The 16,169-nt window shown below is 44.1% G+C and overlaps 1 protein-coding gene across 2 annotated transcripts in view; it reads right to left on the reverse strand.

Moving 5' to 3' along the window:
- TBC1D22A (TBC1 domain family member 22A) overlaps positions 1-16,169 on the reverse strand; it is a 280,355-nt gene that overhangs the window by 84,671 nt on the left and 179,515 nt on the right. For both annotated transcript variants that reach the window (XM_074272072.1, XM_074272071.1), the window contains one exon: positions 1,229-1,356. In XM_074272072.1, coding sequence (XP_074128173.1) covers positions 1,229-1,356 — 128 coding nt within the window. The remainder of the gene's footprint in view (positions 1-1,228; positions 1,357-16,169) is intronic.

Consider the following 16,169-nt stretch of genomic DNA (forward strand, 5'->3'; position numbering starts at 1 on the left):
CTATTTGTGCTATAAGAAATGAGACGCAGGCAGGTTTCAGAAAAACCTGGAAAGATTTAGCATGAACTGATGCTGATCGAAGAGAGCAGAAATGGGAGAACATCATATGCAGTAACAACAAGACTGTTTGAGGATCAACTTTCACAGACTTAACCCTCCTCAACAATATAATGAGCAGAGACAATTCAAAAAACTCCATCCCTATGTCGAGAAAGAACTATGGGTCTGAACGCAGACTGAAGCAGACTATTTTCACTTATTTCTCTTTCTTGTAGTTTTTCCCTTTTGCTGTGATTCTTCTTTCACAACATGACTACTGTGGAAAAAAGCTTGACTTAAATGTACATGTATGGTCTACGTGAGATTTCTTGCTATCTTTTGGGAGGAGGAGAAGTCGGCGAGGAAGGAAAATTTAAACTCAAAATCTTAGAAAAGTGAATGCTGAAACTATTTTTATATGTAATTAGAAAAAGTAAAATATTATTAAGTGAGAAAAAATAAAAAATTTTTAAAACAAAGGGATTTCTCCACACAGACAAGGCTTCAAAGAGACATAATTTTCAGGGAATAGCTAAATTCATGGGGTACTTCTCCATCCCTCTCTCCGCTGCCATCTACCCAGGGATTACAGGAAGGGTTCCCTCTGCTCCCTAATGAGGAGACTGGCTCCACCATGTTGCACGCCATCCCCAGCCAATCAAATGAGAATCGGTGATGACTACTCTACCCTCAAAGAGGCAAGTCATCTGCAAGAAAGGTGCTTCGTTCTCGCACGGAACTCCATAGATAATACAGACCCTTTCCAGGGTGGAGCCTGAATCTGTCAGTCTTAGTGTGCAGGGGAATGTGGAATCGAAAACATGAGGAGGCCTGAAGAAGCATCAGAAGGGATGGAGAACAGAGGCCCAGGCAGAGGCCAGTCCCTTGACTCTCTCTGGACTTCCTCCACACCCCCTCCGAGGTGATCCCAAGAAAGAACTGAAGGAAGGGGGAATAGTAACTGAAGAAGAGGATTCTGGGAGGTGGGAGCTGTGCTTTAAGTATTCAATGACAAGCATGTGGAATGGGAGCATCAGGGAAAGAATCAGAGCTCTCCCAGAGTGAGAGAAGCCGCCCCGCAGGGGATGCTGTGCAGCAGCAGCAGCAGCAGCAGCAGCGGACCCCTCCTGGCCCTCCGGCCCCAGAGCCTGACGTCAGGCCCCAGAAATGAGACCAAATGAGTGCTCACCTGGTAGGTGTCCCAGAGCCTGACAGTACACCGCAGGGGCATCTCCCTCATCAGCAAATTGTTCATCCATCGGAAGGCAAATTGCAGGTATTTCACCTCATGCTGGTCTAAATGCCGATGCACTTGTTCTGGAAAAAAAATAATAAATAAATGAACAAAAGCTGTGACTGAGAGCCACTGCCAACTCTGAGGGCCACAGAGGAGCCGGCGCTGAGCAAGACATCCTGGCCGACTCGGGCTAATCCACTTTCCTCACAGGACTTCAGGTTCTTCATTTATAAAATGAGACCGTAGGATTAGATGTTCTGGAAGGTCCCTCCCAGCCCTGACCTTCCCAGCATAAATATATAACTGAAGCTGTTTAAATCAAGCCTCAGTTCTCCACAAGCTTACTGAGGAAAGCCCAGATGCTGCCCAGAAGCACCGCCAGCACAGGTTCAGCATTGACCCGCACTCTGCTGCTCTTCCCTTATAGAACAGACCCCACGTTCATGACGCCAACTTCCAACATGACAGGAAGTCTGGGCCAGTCAGCAATGAATAACCCCTAATGGTCAGCCCATGTCTGTCTCTTGCCGCTCTAACTTCACAGGAAATCCCGCTTAGAACAGAATTCTCAGGAGACAGGCAAAGCCTAAGTAGCTTCTACTTGCCTCTTCACAGCAGCCCCGATGTCCAAATCTTAAAGAAATCACACTAGAAAGTTGAGAGGGAAGGCTCAGCTTGTACAGAGAAGGTCCAGAGATGAGATGGGCACAGAGAGAGAGACAGAAAGGATCCACAGGCTGCAAAGAGCCCGGCGGGTTGGGCCAAGCAGTCTGTCTGGGACCTGGCTGCACATTTCAGAGGGCACCCCCCAAGATTCTGTATGCCAAGGGTGTGGCATGGAAGTGTGAGATCTTAAGCCTGGGACTGGCTTCTTTAAAACTTTGGGGAGGGCTCTGACACCGAGGTTCTGATCAGCGTGAGATTCAACTCTGATGAACACTCGAGAATCAGTAGTTTAGAAAATGACTAAATTCTCTGAACCAGGAGGGGGAAAAAAAAAAAAAAAAAACCAAGAAAATGATTTCCCACGAATATGCAGCTTGCTGCTGTACTATGAAAAACAGCAGAGTGATGATGACAGTTCTGGGGAGGAAAATAAGTGAGTCAAAACAAATTACCCGAGGAATAAAGGAACAAGACACAGGTAGTTCCTGCAATTTACATCCTACAAAAGGAGAGTTTCTTTCGGCAGTTGATTTTTTTCTGGATCTGTCAAAGGAGTCAGTCCTCCCCGAAGCACTCCCTAAGAGGTCTGCTCCCTTCACTCTCTCCACACAGTCCAAGTGCGATCTGATTCTGCATAAATCGGGGCAAGCCCGAGCACTCGTGAACCCCAACTCCACATCAAGGCCTCATTAATGGGGACTCAAAGGCTGATTTCACTCTAATTCAGCCTCAGCAGACGCCATAAATCACAGCCTCTCCCTGTGTCATCTCCCACTCATCCAGAGCAGGGGCTTGTGAAGTCACTCCTCCTCCGTCCAGCTGAACTGTACATAAAAGGGGCATAGTGCACGAGGAACAATAGCGTACTTTTATAGAGCATGTCAGATTGTCGTTTTTCTAATTTTTCATATAAAGATTTCAACATTGATTTTATGTTCCAAATTTTGTCTCTCTCTCTCCCTTACTTCCCCAAGACAGCAAATAATCTGATAGAGGCTAAATACCTCCATATTTGTCATGTTGTGTAAGAAAAAAAATCAAACCAAAAGGGGAAAAACCATGAAGAAGAAAAAAACAAATAAAAAGTGAAAATACTATGCTTTGCTGTGCACTCTGTCTCCATACTTCTGTCTCTGGATGTGACTGGCATTTTCTAATCCAAGTCAACTGGAATTGCTTTGACTCTACACATTGTGGAAGAGGGCCACGTCCATCACAATTGATCATCACATAATCTTGTTGTTAAAGTGTATAATGATCTCCTGGTTCTGCTCATTTGTCTTCGTATCAGTTCCTGTAAGTCTCTCCAGGCCTCTCGGAGGTCATCGTGCTGGTCGTTTCTTATAGAACAATAATATTCTATAACATTCATATACTATAACTTGTTCAGCCACCCTCCAATTGATGAGCGACCCTTTAATTTCCAGTTCCTTGAGCTGCCACAAACATTTTTGCACATGTGGGTCCTTTCCTTCTTTTCTGATCTCTTTGAGGTACAGGCCCAGTGGAAGCACACCAGGTTTGCAAGGCACTTTTCTGAAATCATTGACAGGGCCTGTTTAATAAGAGCTGCACCCCCATGGGCCTTATCAGCTGTGGTCATCCCTGAACGTATGTACACGTTGACATCTTCTCTCAATGTGGCACGAGATCATCTGGGTGGAGTCTGCAGGAACTCAATGAATCCTGGTGAGCCTTTAGCCATCTGTCACTGTCACTTCCATCAGCTTCCTTGGAGCCCACACTCTTCACACGGTGACCCAGGATTCCTGAATGGTGGGAGGGGGGCACATCACAGACTGAGCCCCTTCCCCTGGGGACTAGACTAGGTAACAGAAGCAAACAGGTTCTGCCAAGAAATCAGGTATTGCTGTGAAGAGGCAGTGCACAAGAGTGAAGTGTTCTGGGCAGGAATCTCTCTACTTATCATGAGGCCTGTTAGTCCGTGGCCCTTCCAAAGCCTCAGTTTATCTATCTGTAAGACTGGGCCACCACAGCACTCGCTTCACAGTTACTGTGAGGGTCAAATCTGTAAGGCAGGCCCCGGCAGTGATGATGACGGCAACAGAGCTGCATCAGTGGCCAGAACAGCCATGCTGACTCACACCTGATTACCGGAAGGAATGGAAAGAAAGCCTTCATCCTGGATCACCTCCAAGCTGCATCGCAAGGACACTCCCCAAGGGGCGCCTCTCACAGCCTTTATCTCCTCTGCATAGACACTGCAGCTCTTGCTCATCCAGGCCACAGAAAGGGCCTTGGACTCGCTACTAACTGTCCAAACATCACCCAAGAGTCACCAGCTGTGCTCCAAGACAGGCAAGAGATGCATTTCTGAACCAGGCCAAGGAAAGCCTCAACTGGAGAGACCGTGACTTCTGGTTCTTGACCATGGGGTGAGCATAAGATTCCCTCATTTGCCGGCCTTATGAAGTACGGTAACTCATGACTGAGTTGCTTGTTGAATCCATCAGTGAAATGACAAAAAGCAAGGAATTTCAGTCGCTACCCCCTCTCCCAGCCATGTTCTAGTGCAGAGGCCTACCAAGAAAAACTTGTTGAAAAATGGGTCACCAAAGCCTTTGGCAAGAGTGATAATTTATATACATCAAAAACTGTAAAGGTATATGCTGAAAAGATTCATTTTTTCTCCATTATAAGTAATTGTGAACAGATGCTCTCTCGCTGATAAAGGTAATTTGGTTGGCAATAATTCTAAATTTAAAATTTCCATTTCACTGGAAGTAAGTATGTACATGTAATGAATGAGCAAGCAAATGTAATTATTGTCAACTTTCAGGCTTAAAATATTTTTTCATAAAATACTTAGGCAGCAGTTTAGTATAATTTTATTGTTGGAAAGTCACAAGAAATTATACTTTCCATATCAAAATTCAGAAGAAACAAGGCCAATGTTGGTTTGATATGTTCTGCAGCACTTTTAACAACGGCTTCTCCGCAGATTGGAAATTCTGCTGAAACACACTGTCTTCTCAATTAAAAATAAAAACAAGTTATGCACATCGTGTCTCCTAGATTTATGCTAAAAAACAACAAATGTGTATTCCGTTGACTTGGCACGTATAAACATATTCACTTTTCATAGAGATATTTACTGGCCTAAGAGTTCACCCAGTGTCTGGTTCAAACAGGGGTTCCTTTATGACAAAAAATGGAAAATGATGAAAGTTGGAGGGGTTGTGGGAAATATCGCATTAGGCTTATACCCCCAAAGGAATCAGAAAGAAAAGGACACACATATAGAAAAAAATATCTGGAGTAGATGTGTGTGTGTGTGTGTGTGTGTGTGTGTGTGTGTGTGTGCGGAAGCCAAGTAAATAAATGCCCATCAGCTGGAGAATGGCTAAGAAAGGCACGGATGGAATGTCACAGGCTGCATGGAGAGCTGGACTCGACCGTATGATCTGACATTCGACATCTGAACCAAAGCCCCGTGAGCACGAAGTCGCTCCTGGCGCTCAGAGAACCCAGACTAAAAGAGACATGGTCGGTCATGGACAAGTCTTTCCCCAGAAACCCATTCGCTCCCTCTTAGGTACCAACTCCAATGAAGATAGAATTGTGGGCCTAGTCCAAGGACCATATTCACAGGTGGGATGAGCTGAAGGTGCAGCGCCTCCTGTGGAAACAGAACTCTTCCAACCATCCCATTCAGGGTCCCTTTATCTAACACCACACACAAGGAGGTCTGGAGCACAAAACTAATGGCTTGGAGAGAAGCAGCCCCGAGCTAGCCCCTTATCGCTCCCTCAGGCAAGGATCTTGGGACCTTTCCAGACATCACCTGGCTTAGACATTTCTTGGCTTCTCTAGCCCACACAACAAATGACTGGTGAGTGTGGTTGTTAAATTATTTTGCTCTCAGCTGTCTGCTTGGAGATTCTAATTAAATCAGCAGAAGCACTTTCTCTTTCCTCCCAGCAGGCACAAGTGCCCCCTCACCCCCACGGTGTGGAGAGTGGGCAGATTGCGGCAGAGCTTGGTCCTTTGAAGGAAGCAGTGACAGCTGTCCAATCTCGCTTCTCTGAGGGCCAGGATCAAGGAGCTCATGTTCCCAGGGGAGGACCCAAGTCCCTCATCTCTGGGAGGATAACAGGGAAATTTCACCCCATGAAATGCTGCTTTCAGGGGCCTTTAGGGTGGGAATAGATTCTGCAAGGGAGCCTGATTTTATTAGGACCAACCAGGGATGTTCTCTCTCATCAGTTGGTACCTTTCAAGTGTCATTCAACCCTGGAAACAACATTTTCCCACTTCTCTGTCTGCAGGGACACTTCCTCATATTCGTACTGTCCTTCCTCATTCTACTTCATCTCCACCTTCTGAGGTGGTAGTTTATTCACTAGGGTTCTCTAAACTACAATCTATTATCTGTCAAGAGGCACAGTTTTATTTCCTCATTACCTATTTTTATTCCTTCATTTCTTTTCCTTGGTTAATTGCTACAGCTATAAATTCTGATATAATTCTGAATAACAGAATGGGCATCCTTGCTTCACTCCTGATTTTATTAGAAAAGCTTCTAGCTTACCTGTTACAGATAACGCTTGCTGGAGGTTTTAGATAGATACTAATTAACATTTTAAGACAGACTCCATTTATTCCCATGCTCACTAGTATTTTTTATTAGGAATGAATGTTGTTTTTTGTCAAAGGCTTTTTCCGTATCTATTAAGATGATCATATGATTTTTGTGGTTATTATTGATCAATGGTCAATTTGCCAACAGGTTTCCTAATATTGAATTGACCTTGCATTTCTGGCTTAAAACCCACTTGGTGATAATGCATGATCTCTGCGATATCTTGCTATTATAATCTCCTTGCTAGTATTTTATTTTATTTAAAAATTTTGTATCAAAATTTATTAAGGAAATTAGTCAATAGTTTTATCTGTTTTTGCTTTCTCTGATTTAGGTATCAAAACTATATTTGTGTCATAAAATGAATTTAGGATTACTGCTTTCTTTGCCTGTTTTTCTAAATAGTTTATATGGTATTGGGAATAATTATTCCTTAAATGTTTAGTAGCATTTACTTGCAAATCCATCTGGTCCTGGGGATTTTTTTCCTAGGGAGTTCACTGATGACTTATTTAATTTCTTTTTCTAAGACAGGGTTATTTAAGTTTTCTATTTATTCTTCTGCTAATCTGGGCAGGTTACATTTTTGTAGATATTCATCCACTTCATTTAGACTGTTGGTTTTACTAGCATATAATTGGAAAAATAACTCCTAAAAATTGCATTAATTGCATCTTTATTGGTGCATTCATCCTTTTCAATTTTTACTAGTAATTTGGTTTTCTTTCTTTTTTAAAGCAAATTAACCAATGACTTATCTATTTTATTAGTTTTCTCATGAAACCAGTTCCTAGTTTTATTTATTAGCTCAATGGTTTTGTTGTTCGTTTTTTTTTTTTTTTTTTTTTTTTTTTTTTTTTTAACTTTTAATCTTATTATTCTCTTCCTGGCTTTTCAAGATTTCCATCTTGCTTTTTTAATAAGGGGAGGATTTAACTTGGATTTGTTTGGTTTTTTCCTGGTTATTTATTTTTAGTTGCATGCCCAATTCATTGATCTATTCTTTTTCTTTGGCTGATGCATGCATGTAGAGGTAGAAATTTCCCCCCAAGTATTGTTTTGGTTACATCCCAAAAATTTGGAATTGCTGTCTTTCTCCTTAATGAAATTATTGTTCCTATTATTTGTTCCTTAACTCATTCATTCTTTAACATTAATTTATAATAAGCTTTTGAACTATTATTCAATATAAGTTCTATTATAATATGATCCAAAAAGGGCATATTTAACATTTCAGCTTTTCTGCATTTGGTTGTGAGGCTTTTATTGTTCTAATACACAGTCAATTTTTATGAATGTGCCAGTTGAGGTTCAGCTGAGAAAAAAGCATACTAACTTAACTTCTATTCTCATTCAGTTTTTTCCAGAAGTCTATCTTTAACTATTATAAGATTCTATTCATCTCAAAGACTATTAATTTTAGCTAGTTCTGAGAGAAACAAATTCACAGTATACTTTTACTCTCTTTTTCCTTCTGTAATTCATTTAACTTCTTGTTTTTTTTTTTTTTTTTTTTTTTTTTTTAAGAATTTGGTTCTCAAGTCATTTGGTGAAGTTTTGATGAGTTGGGGATTCTTGGTTGTAATTACAGTTCTTCTGTCTTCTAGAATATCGATTCCAAACTCTTTATTCCTTTAATATGGAAGCTGCTAAATCTTGTATGATCCTGACTGAAGCACCATGATATGTGATCTGTTTCTTTCTGAGCAGCTTGCTATATTTTCTCTTTGACCTGAGAACTTTGGAATTTGGCTGTGATATTTCTTAGGAGTTTTCATATCGAGATCTCTTTCATGTAATGATTGGTGGGTTGTTTGAATTTCTAAAACCCTCTCAATTCTAAGATGTTGGGGCAGTTTTTCTTGATAATTTCTTGAAATATAAAAGTCCCCAAAATTATCTCTGAACAAATAGGTAAAAGTGAGGAGAAAAGCATTTTTGAAAATGAAAGCAATAAGCAGAATTAGCTAAATGGGGAAAGGAGGGCAAAAAAGCTAACTGAAGAAAATCATACATTAAAAACAAGAATTTGTCCAATGGAAGCTAATGACACTGCGACATCAAGAATTAGTCAAAAACATAAAGACAATGAGGGGGAAAATAGAAAAAATATAAAATATCTCATTGGAAAAACAACTGACCTACAAAAGGTCTAGGAGAGACAACTTAAAAATTATTGGACGACCTCAAAACCATGATGAGAGTCTGGACAGCATCTTTCAAGAAATCATCAAAGAAAACTGTTCTATATATCCTACAATCCAGAGGGCAAAATGATTATTGAAAGAATCTATGGATCACCTCCTGAAAGAGTAATTTTTTCTGTCTTGGCCAGAAGCCCAGAGAGTTATTTATTTGGGGGTTGATGTTGTTTGACTAGGCAAAAGAGCTCATTCTTTGCCTCAATTTCTACCTCACCCTAATCACTGAATGGGTGTTGCCTCAGTCTGAGACCTGTTGAAGACCTTAACTTAAAAAGGTCAAGGTCTCCCACTGCATCCAGGGCCATCTCCAGTCTTCCTGTTCAGTATCTGGATCCAGATGGCTCTGAAGGGGAAAGTGAGACAGGTAACCTTGCCCAGCTCTGCCTCACTTAAATCCAAAAGACAAATGACGACAAATACTATCCCTCTCTGGAGAAAAAAATTATCGAAACTAAATACAGATGGAAGCATACTTTTTAAAGCATTATTTTTCTTGTTTTGCTTTTGTTGGGGTTTTTTTTTCACAATATGACTAATATGGGAATGTGTTGTACATGACTGCACATGTATATGACCAATACGACCAATAACATATATATATATATATATATATATATATATATATATATATATATATATATATATAAAACCATATATGTATAACCAATATGAAATTGTTTGCCTTCTCAATTGAGGGAGGAGAAGGAAAGAGGTTGAGAATTTAGAAAAAAAATTAAATGTTTTTAAAAATTATTTTTCCATTTAACTGGGGGGAGGTGGAATAAAATATTAAATGCAAAAAAAAAAAAATTCTCTCTTCTTGGTTTTCCAGGTCAGTTGTTTTTCCAATCTCACTTTCCAATGAGATATTTCACATTTTCTTATTATTTTATTCTTTGGGTTTTATTTTGTTGTTTCTTTTTCTGTCATTTCTTCCTTTTTTGGTCATTTTATGTGCATAATTCCAAACTGCTTTTTAAATTTTTTTGTTTTCTGTGTTTTTTTTTTTTGACACACATTGCTTTATGAATCATACTGGAGAGAAAATGTTTTATTGTTTCTTGAGGTTTCATGTAGTCATTAAGCTTCCATTTGTCCAATTCCATTTTTTAAGGAATTGTTTTCTTGAATGCACTTTTGTCCTTAAAAAGAAATGATAGGAGATATTTTCATCACTGAATTATTGTATCTCCTTTTCCCTTTTGCTAATTCTGTTTAAGGTATTATTTTATTCAGTAATTTTTATGTATTTTTTAAACCAAGATATTAACTGTCTTTTTATAACTTTCTTCATTTGCTTTCATTTCTTTACCAATTTTTTTCCTCTACTGCTCTTATATGATTTTGAAAATCTTTTTCAACTCTTTCAGGAATTCTTGTTGAGCTTTTGATCAAGCCACTTTATTTTTTTCCTTTGAGGCTCTGCTTTAGCTATTTAAAATTCATCATCTTTTTCATTTTCTTCTTGTGGCTTGGTCTTCCTTATCACCAATAGTAGCTCTTTATGGTCAGGTTCTTTTTTGTTTGCTCATTTTTCCATCCTACTTTTTGATTTGAAATTTTATGTTAAAGGACTCTGCTCCTTACATGAAAATGTATGGGGCTCTGTCTCAAGGTTCAGGGTTTTTATTTTTGTTTTGGGTGGGGTTTGTATGTTAGTTTTTGTTTATTGCATTGCTGTTTTCAGAGTCAGTTCTGAGGATCTCGAAGTTTTCAATACTTCCCATGTAGTATGATTTGGGGAGAGTCATGGTCCCTGCAGTCCTGGTCTGCTATCTGGTCCTTATACAGGAAAGGTCTCTGATCCCTTGGGATTGCAATTTATACTACTCCTCAGGGTCCCTCCTCCATTGGTACTAGAAACAATACTGTTCACCAGGGTTCTTGATCCCTTGAGGCAGAAGTCGTACTTCCCCTTCCTCTTGACTGAGGTGCTCCTCTCTATCCCCCTACTGGGACCCAAAAGTGTGTAGAGACCCTAGAATTGACAAACGTGGCTTGCCTCAATGGGAGCACAGGGTAGCCTGTGATTTCTGACTACTGGTCATCCCTTCCTACTGTTTGTGATTCCATCACCACCACCTGGTCCCACCACCACACAGGCCCCAGGCCAGCCTCCCCTAGTGTCACAGGTTGTTCTTTGAGACTCCTTTGTGACTGTGGGCTGAACCTTGCACTCTGACCTTTTGTTGGCTCGGCCCTGAGGGGCTATTTTAAAGTTGTCTGGGAGAGTTGGGAGGGCTTGGCTCAGAACTACTCTACTCCACCATCTTGGCTCTATACCAGAAGTTGAACCTGATACATTTATTCACGTGGCATTTATTATCTACAGCTGCTGCTCCCATGATGACTGGCCTACTTCTCCCCTAGATTACAAGCTATTCCTGTGGGGCACGGGAAGGCACAAAACCCAACACATTCCATTGTTCTCATACAAATTCACCCACCCGAGAGGAAGGGGAAAAAAGAATAGAAGTGGTCTGAGACTCAGGAGAGGTGGTCTCAGCAGAGCTGAAGCCCCTGCTATACACTGGTTGTGGGCCGGTGGATAAGCTATTTCCCTTCACTGGAGACTCCATGTCACCAGAGACAGCAAGGAAAGAAATTGTGGGGGATGTTCTGGGAATGGGGAAGAACTGTGCAGGAAAGTCAGCTGTAGTTGGAGTGCACGGGGCCTCAAATGCCAAGTTAGCTGATTCATGTTTTATGTAAAGTAATGGGGAGCCACTGAAGGGGTTAGAAGGTGAGAGAACAGACATATTTAGTTCAGAGATCTGCAAAAAATGAACCAGAACTTTTTCAAGCTGCCCCATCCAAGAGGCAGGCAGAAGGATGAGGAATGGGGCAGCAATAACCAAATAATAAGATGTCATTTTACAGCACATTAAAGCATCTTTCTTAAAACCACTCAGTGAAATGGAAATGCCCATTTTAGAGATAAGCTACTAAGGGGGGGGGGGGAGATATTCAGTCATTCTTTAGTCACGTCCAACTCTCTGTGACCCCATTTGGGGTTTTCTTGGCAGAAATACTGGAAGGGTTCGCCATTTCCTTCCCCAGTTCATTTAACAGAGGAGGAACCTGAGGCAGACAGGGTGAAGTGACCTGCCTGGGGTCACAAAGCTAGGAACTGTCTAAGGCTGGGTTACAACTCAGGAAGATGAGCCTTCTCGACTTCAGGCCCGATTCTCCACTGCGCCACCTACCCAAGGGGTGAGGTGACTAAGCAAACAGTGTCCCTACCCATAAGCCCTCAGGCAGAACCCAGAGGACAGTGAGGATGGTCAAAGGAAGGGGAAGGTCAGCCCCGTGCTATGAGTAGCCCTACGTCAAAGCGAACAATAAGACTTTAAAACTGTAAAAGGAAACTGGGGCAGACAGCTGGGAATCTCATAAGGAGTTGAGGGGCAGTCTCCTGGTCAGCATGTTATCAACAAGAGCCAAGTGCTGAGGAGCCCCCATTTGGAATGGAGGGAGCCATCCCAAGTCTGCCTGAAAACATTCAACCCGCATGTGTCCTGATCAGCCGGGGGCCCCAGGCAGTGGGCACCCCGCCGCCCTCATTCTCCGATGCCCACTGGCAGCATAGAGTCAGCACTCCCTCCTCCCCAACACTGCCTCCTTCTGCCCTCTGGCCACGCAGATGCAAAGGAGAAAAGGGCGTCCTTCCTCCCTTCAGCAAACCCTGATTAAGCACCTACTGAGAGTGCAAGTTGGCACAGGGGAGGGCCGTCACTGAAAGGAACGGACAGAATCCGAGAGGAGTTTGCTCGTGGGCGGACCTAGAATCTGCAAGGATTAGAGACAGCAACACAGTAGCCTCCAAGGCACCAAGATTCAGAATGAGCAGGGAGGGGGGCCTGCAGATTGACCTCCCTACCCCCACCACCTCGGAGAGGAGTCATGGCGTGATTCAGGCAGGGTCACGGAGACCGTAAAGGGATGGGGCCGAGCTCCGAGGGAAGGCCCCCAGATCCCAAGGCCGCATTTTCTCTGTACAGCACCTACCTCGCAGGGTTTGGGGATGCTCATAGAGAACCATCTCTGTAAAGGGATTTGTAATCCAGAACGCCACCAAAACGCAGCTATTATAGACCGTGGTGCCGCGCAAGCAGCTAACTCAGAGAATCCTCAAAAGATAGATGACTAGACAATGAAACATTCTCTTTCCAAAATGACAGTATTTATCCCAGCTGTAAGTGAAAATGCGTGTGCCTACAAGTTCCCATGCAGTAATAACGCTGGAAAAACCACTCCAATGTCTCTGAGCCGGAGAGGGCCGAAGTCGCTAACTGCCGACAGCCCGCGGCTTGGACTGGACACGCTGCCAATTCTGATCGAGGGTGGAGAATGGATGCAGACAGGTCTGTCGAGTTTATGGGGCAGTAACTTTAATGGGTCAGAAACACAACCTTGACGCCAAATGGGGGACTGCAGAGGAGCCAGTGCAAAGATCTTAAGGAAACAGAGAGTGCAGGCTAATAGCTGGGTCCCCGCAAGGAAACAGGCCAAGGGACATGGGGAAGCCGTTCAGAAAAGGCAGGCGTTGACTTCCCAGCAGAGAAGGCTCTGAATGAGGGGGCAGGAAACCCAGATTCAAGAACTAGCTTCTCAGCGGGCCAATGGTCACGTGGAGCCGGACACGTAGCCCACCAGCTGGACTGCCGTCCCCTCCTCCGCCAGCTGGGGGGAAATGACTCCTGCCCCTGTTGTTGTCCAAAGGCGGCTGAAGTGCTGAAATGAGGCAACGGACACGAGCGGCGAGCGCGCCGCTGGTGCATGTAGAAGTGCTCTATTAAAACATCATAGATGCGATAATCTATAAAAAGAAGGTTTTAAAACTGTCCAGTGCCCCCAGTAAGAGTCTGTTAATACTGAAACAAAGGAAGGATGCGGGTCAGGAATATTAAATCTGTCCAAGTCAGCCAGAATCGGAAAATGCTGGAGCCGGAAGGGACTCATACAATCCGTCATGGCGATCCCTCATCTGGTAATGCAGGGCAGGATGAGGGGGCAGGGAGAGAAGGATCCTGAGCCTGAGAAAGCCGCCAGTCCTCTGAGTCTCAGAGCCCAGCTCTGTCCGATGTTGCAGAATGGGTAGGGGAGCTAAGGGTGCGTGCTGCAGGCCAGGGAGGGGCAGGAGACCCAGACAGAGGCACCTGCCCCGGAGCCTCAGAAGGGCCCGCAGAGACCAATGGGCAGTCTCAGCATGGGGCCCTGAGGCAAGGGATGGGCAGAAAGGAACAGGAATAACGATGGCCTGCCACAGGGCAGGCTCTGAGAATCCCTGCCTGGGCTTAGAGTTTGGGGAATGATCTCTTAACATGGCAACAACCCCAGCATGGCTCAACCCAGCTACTCTTTTCAATTCCATTCTCTCTCCTCTCTCTGTACATCCAAAACCACGTGAGCGCCATCGTGGCAGCTCTCCAGTGCCCGGGGGAGAAAAGCTGGTGAGCAAAATCTGCGCAGATCTTTTCCCCTTTTCTTCTCTGTTTATCTCCTTTTGTTATCCATTTTTAAATGGCTCAGGATGACTGCTCCTCTGGATTTCCCATTTTCTTTTAAACTGAATCTAATTTCCACTGATTTCTTTCCATGATGATTTCACAAGTGACTTTATATCCTAAATAAGAATTAGCTTTTTTTAACTCTCTGCTTGCCAACCAAGTGGAACATTTGCTAAGATGCATCTCCTTGTTATGACCACTGGCTTCTATCAGTTAATTCTGAATGGAGCATTATTTTAATCGTTGAAAATGTCTTCTCTCCTATCAATTGTTTCATTATCAGTTGTATTCACTCTCAATCATCAATTATTTCATTTTTCATTACCAATAATGTATTTAAAAGTCCAAGACCTTGTCATCTCAATCACAAATCATATCCTTTTTTTCCTCATATTCTTTGGTCAAACTGTGCTGCTGCTTCTGTTCTGAGTTGAGTGGGCTGAGTGCACGATACCAGGAGCAGATTCATGGATGGCTCGCATATCAATAATAACGGAGACGCCTCGGGAAGAGAGGACTTGCATGGACATGTTCCTTGTTGTCCTGAAGGATCTGAAAAGCTATCAAACGGGAGAAAAATTCGATTTTTTTCTGCTTGCCTCCAAAGGGCAGAACTCCAGTGCTGATGAGGCATCCATTCATTGAGGGAACCAGAAGAACCCCGGGGTTCTCGAAAGCTAAACCATCGGAGCCGAAGTTCTGACAAGTTCCACCTGCTGCAAAGCCCCAGAACAAGCCTGTGAGTTTGGACGCCACTAGTGAAGGCTGCAGCTCCTCCTCATAAGCAGGAGGACAGCCGCTGGGTCACGGGTCCCCATCCCACGCAGTTCCTAGTACCCTGGGAGCCCCTTCCACACCTGCTCCAGACACCCAGCCCACAGTCCCCTCTTGGCAACCTCTATCCATGACTCTGCACCAGGTTCCTCTCTCCGAGGTCCGGCGTCCTCCCTCCTTCTCCAATCAATGTTCATCTTGGCATGAGTCTGAGGCCTTCCAGCGTCCTTGGGTCATTCTCCAGTCTGCCAAAATCCTGCCTAAAAAGGGGTGAGCGAAGTATTCCTGGTGGTCTTGGCACAGGACGGCGAGGCTGTCGCCTCTCAAGACCCGGGTCCCTTCCTGTCCCACTTTCAGTCATGCTTGGCTCACTGTGACAACACGGCGGGGTTTCTTGGCAGACACACTGGAGTGCTTTGTCGTCTCCTCTGCTAATTGTACAGATGAAGAAACTGAGGCAGGGTTTCCACAGCAAGTGCGAGGCTGGATTTGCCCTCCAGGGCCAGTCCTCTGCCCAGTGCACCACCCAGCTGTGTTTGAATGTGGCTTGGCAGCAGTGCTCCGGGGCCTTCCTTCACCTGCACTCCTTGGCACACCGCTCCCTGGTAGGGCTCTCTGCTGTAGCCCAAATGTGCCACGTCCTGACCCTAAAGACGAGGGAGGCTTCCCGCATCGCCCTCTGTCACCCCTCTGGCAGGGAACAAAACCTCCAAAGAGCTCTCCTTCCACTTGTGGTCAGCTCTAAAGATCCACATGCTGCCTGCCCACCTCGCCCAAACCGGACTCTCCAACAGCAGCCTCCATCTCCTTATCCTGCATTCCAGGGCACCGATAGTCCTTCAGATTTCTGCCATCAGAACCCCCCCAAGGGATCCATTCTCGGGCTCCTCATCCGCACAATGGGGACAGGACCCTGCCTGAGGGGGCACAATTCAAGCCCAGGAGCTTCTCCCTAATGGCTGCGAGAGCCCCAGCATTAGCATTAATGCTGCATGGTGCATTCACTGAGCGCCCGCCTAAATGCTGTTAGGATGGAAATGCGATGCCCTTCCTATCTTCCCCAGCTCCACTCGATGGACCCGCGCCGACTGACGGATGGATCTCGGGGAGAGGAAGCAGAGGAGCCAGCTGAGGCG

The sequence above is a fragment of the Sminthopsis crassicaudata genome, chromosome 5 (assembly GCF_048593235.1).
Source record: "Sminthopsis crassicaudata isolate SCR6 chromosome 5, ASM4859323v1, whole genome shotgun sequence".
Taxonomy (NCBI): Eukaryota; Metazoa; Chordata; class Mammalia; order Dasyuromorphia; family Dasyuridae; genus Sminthopsis; species Sminthopsis crassicaudata.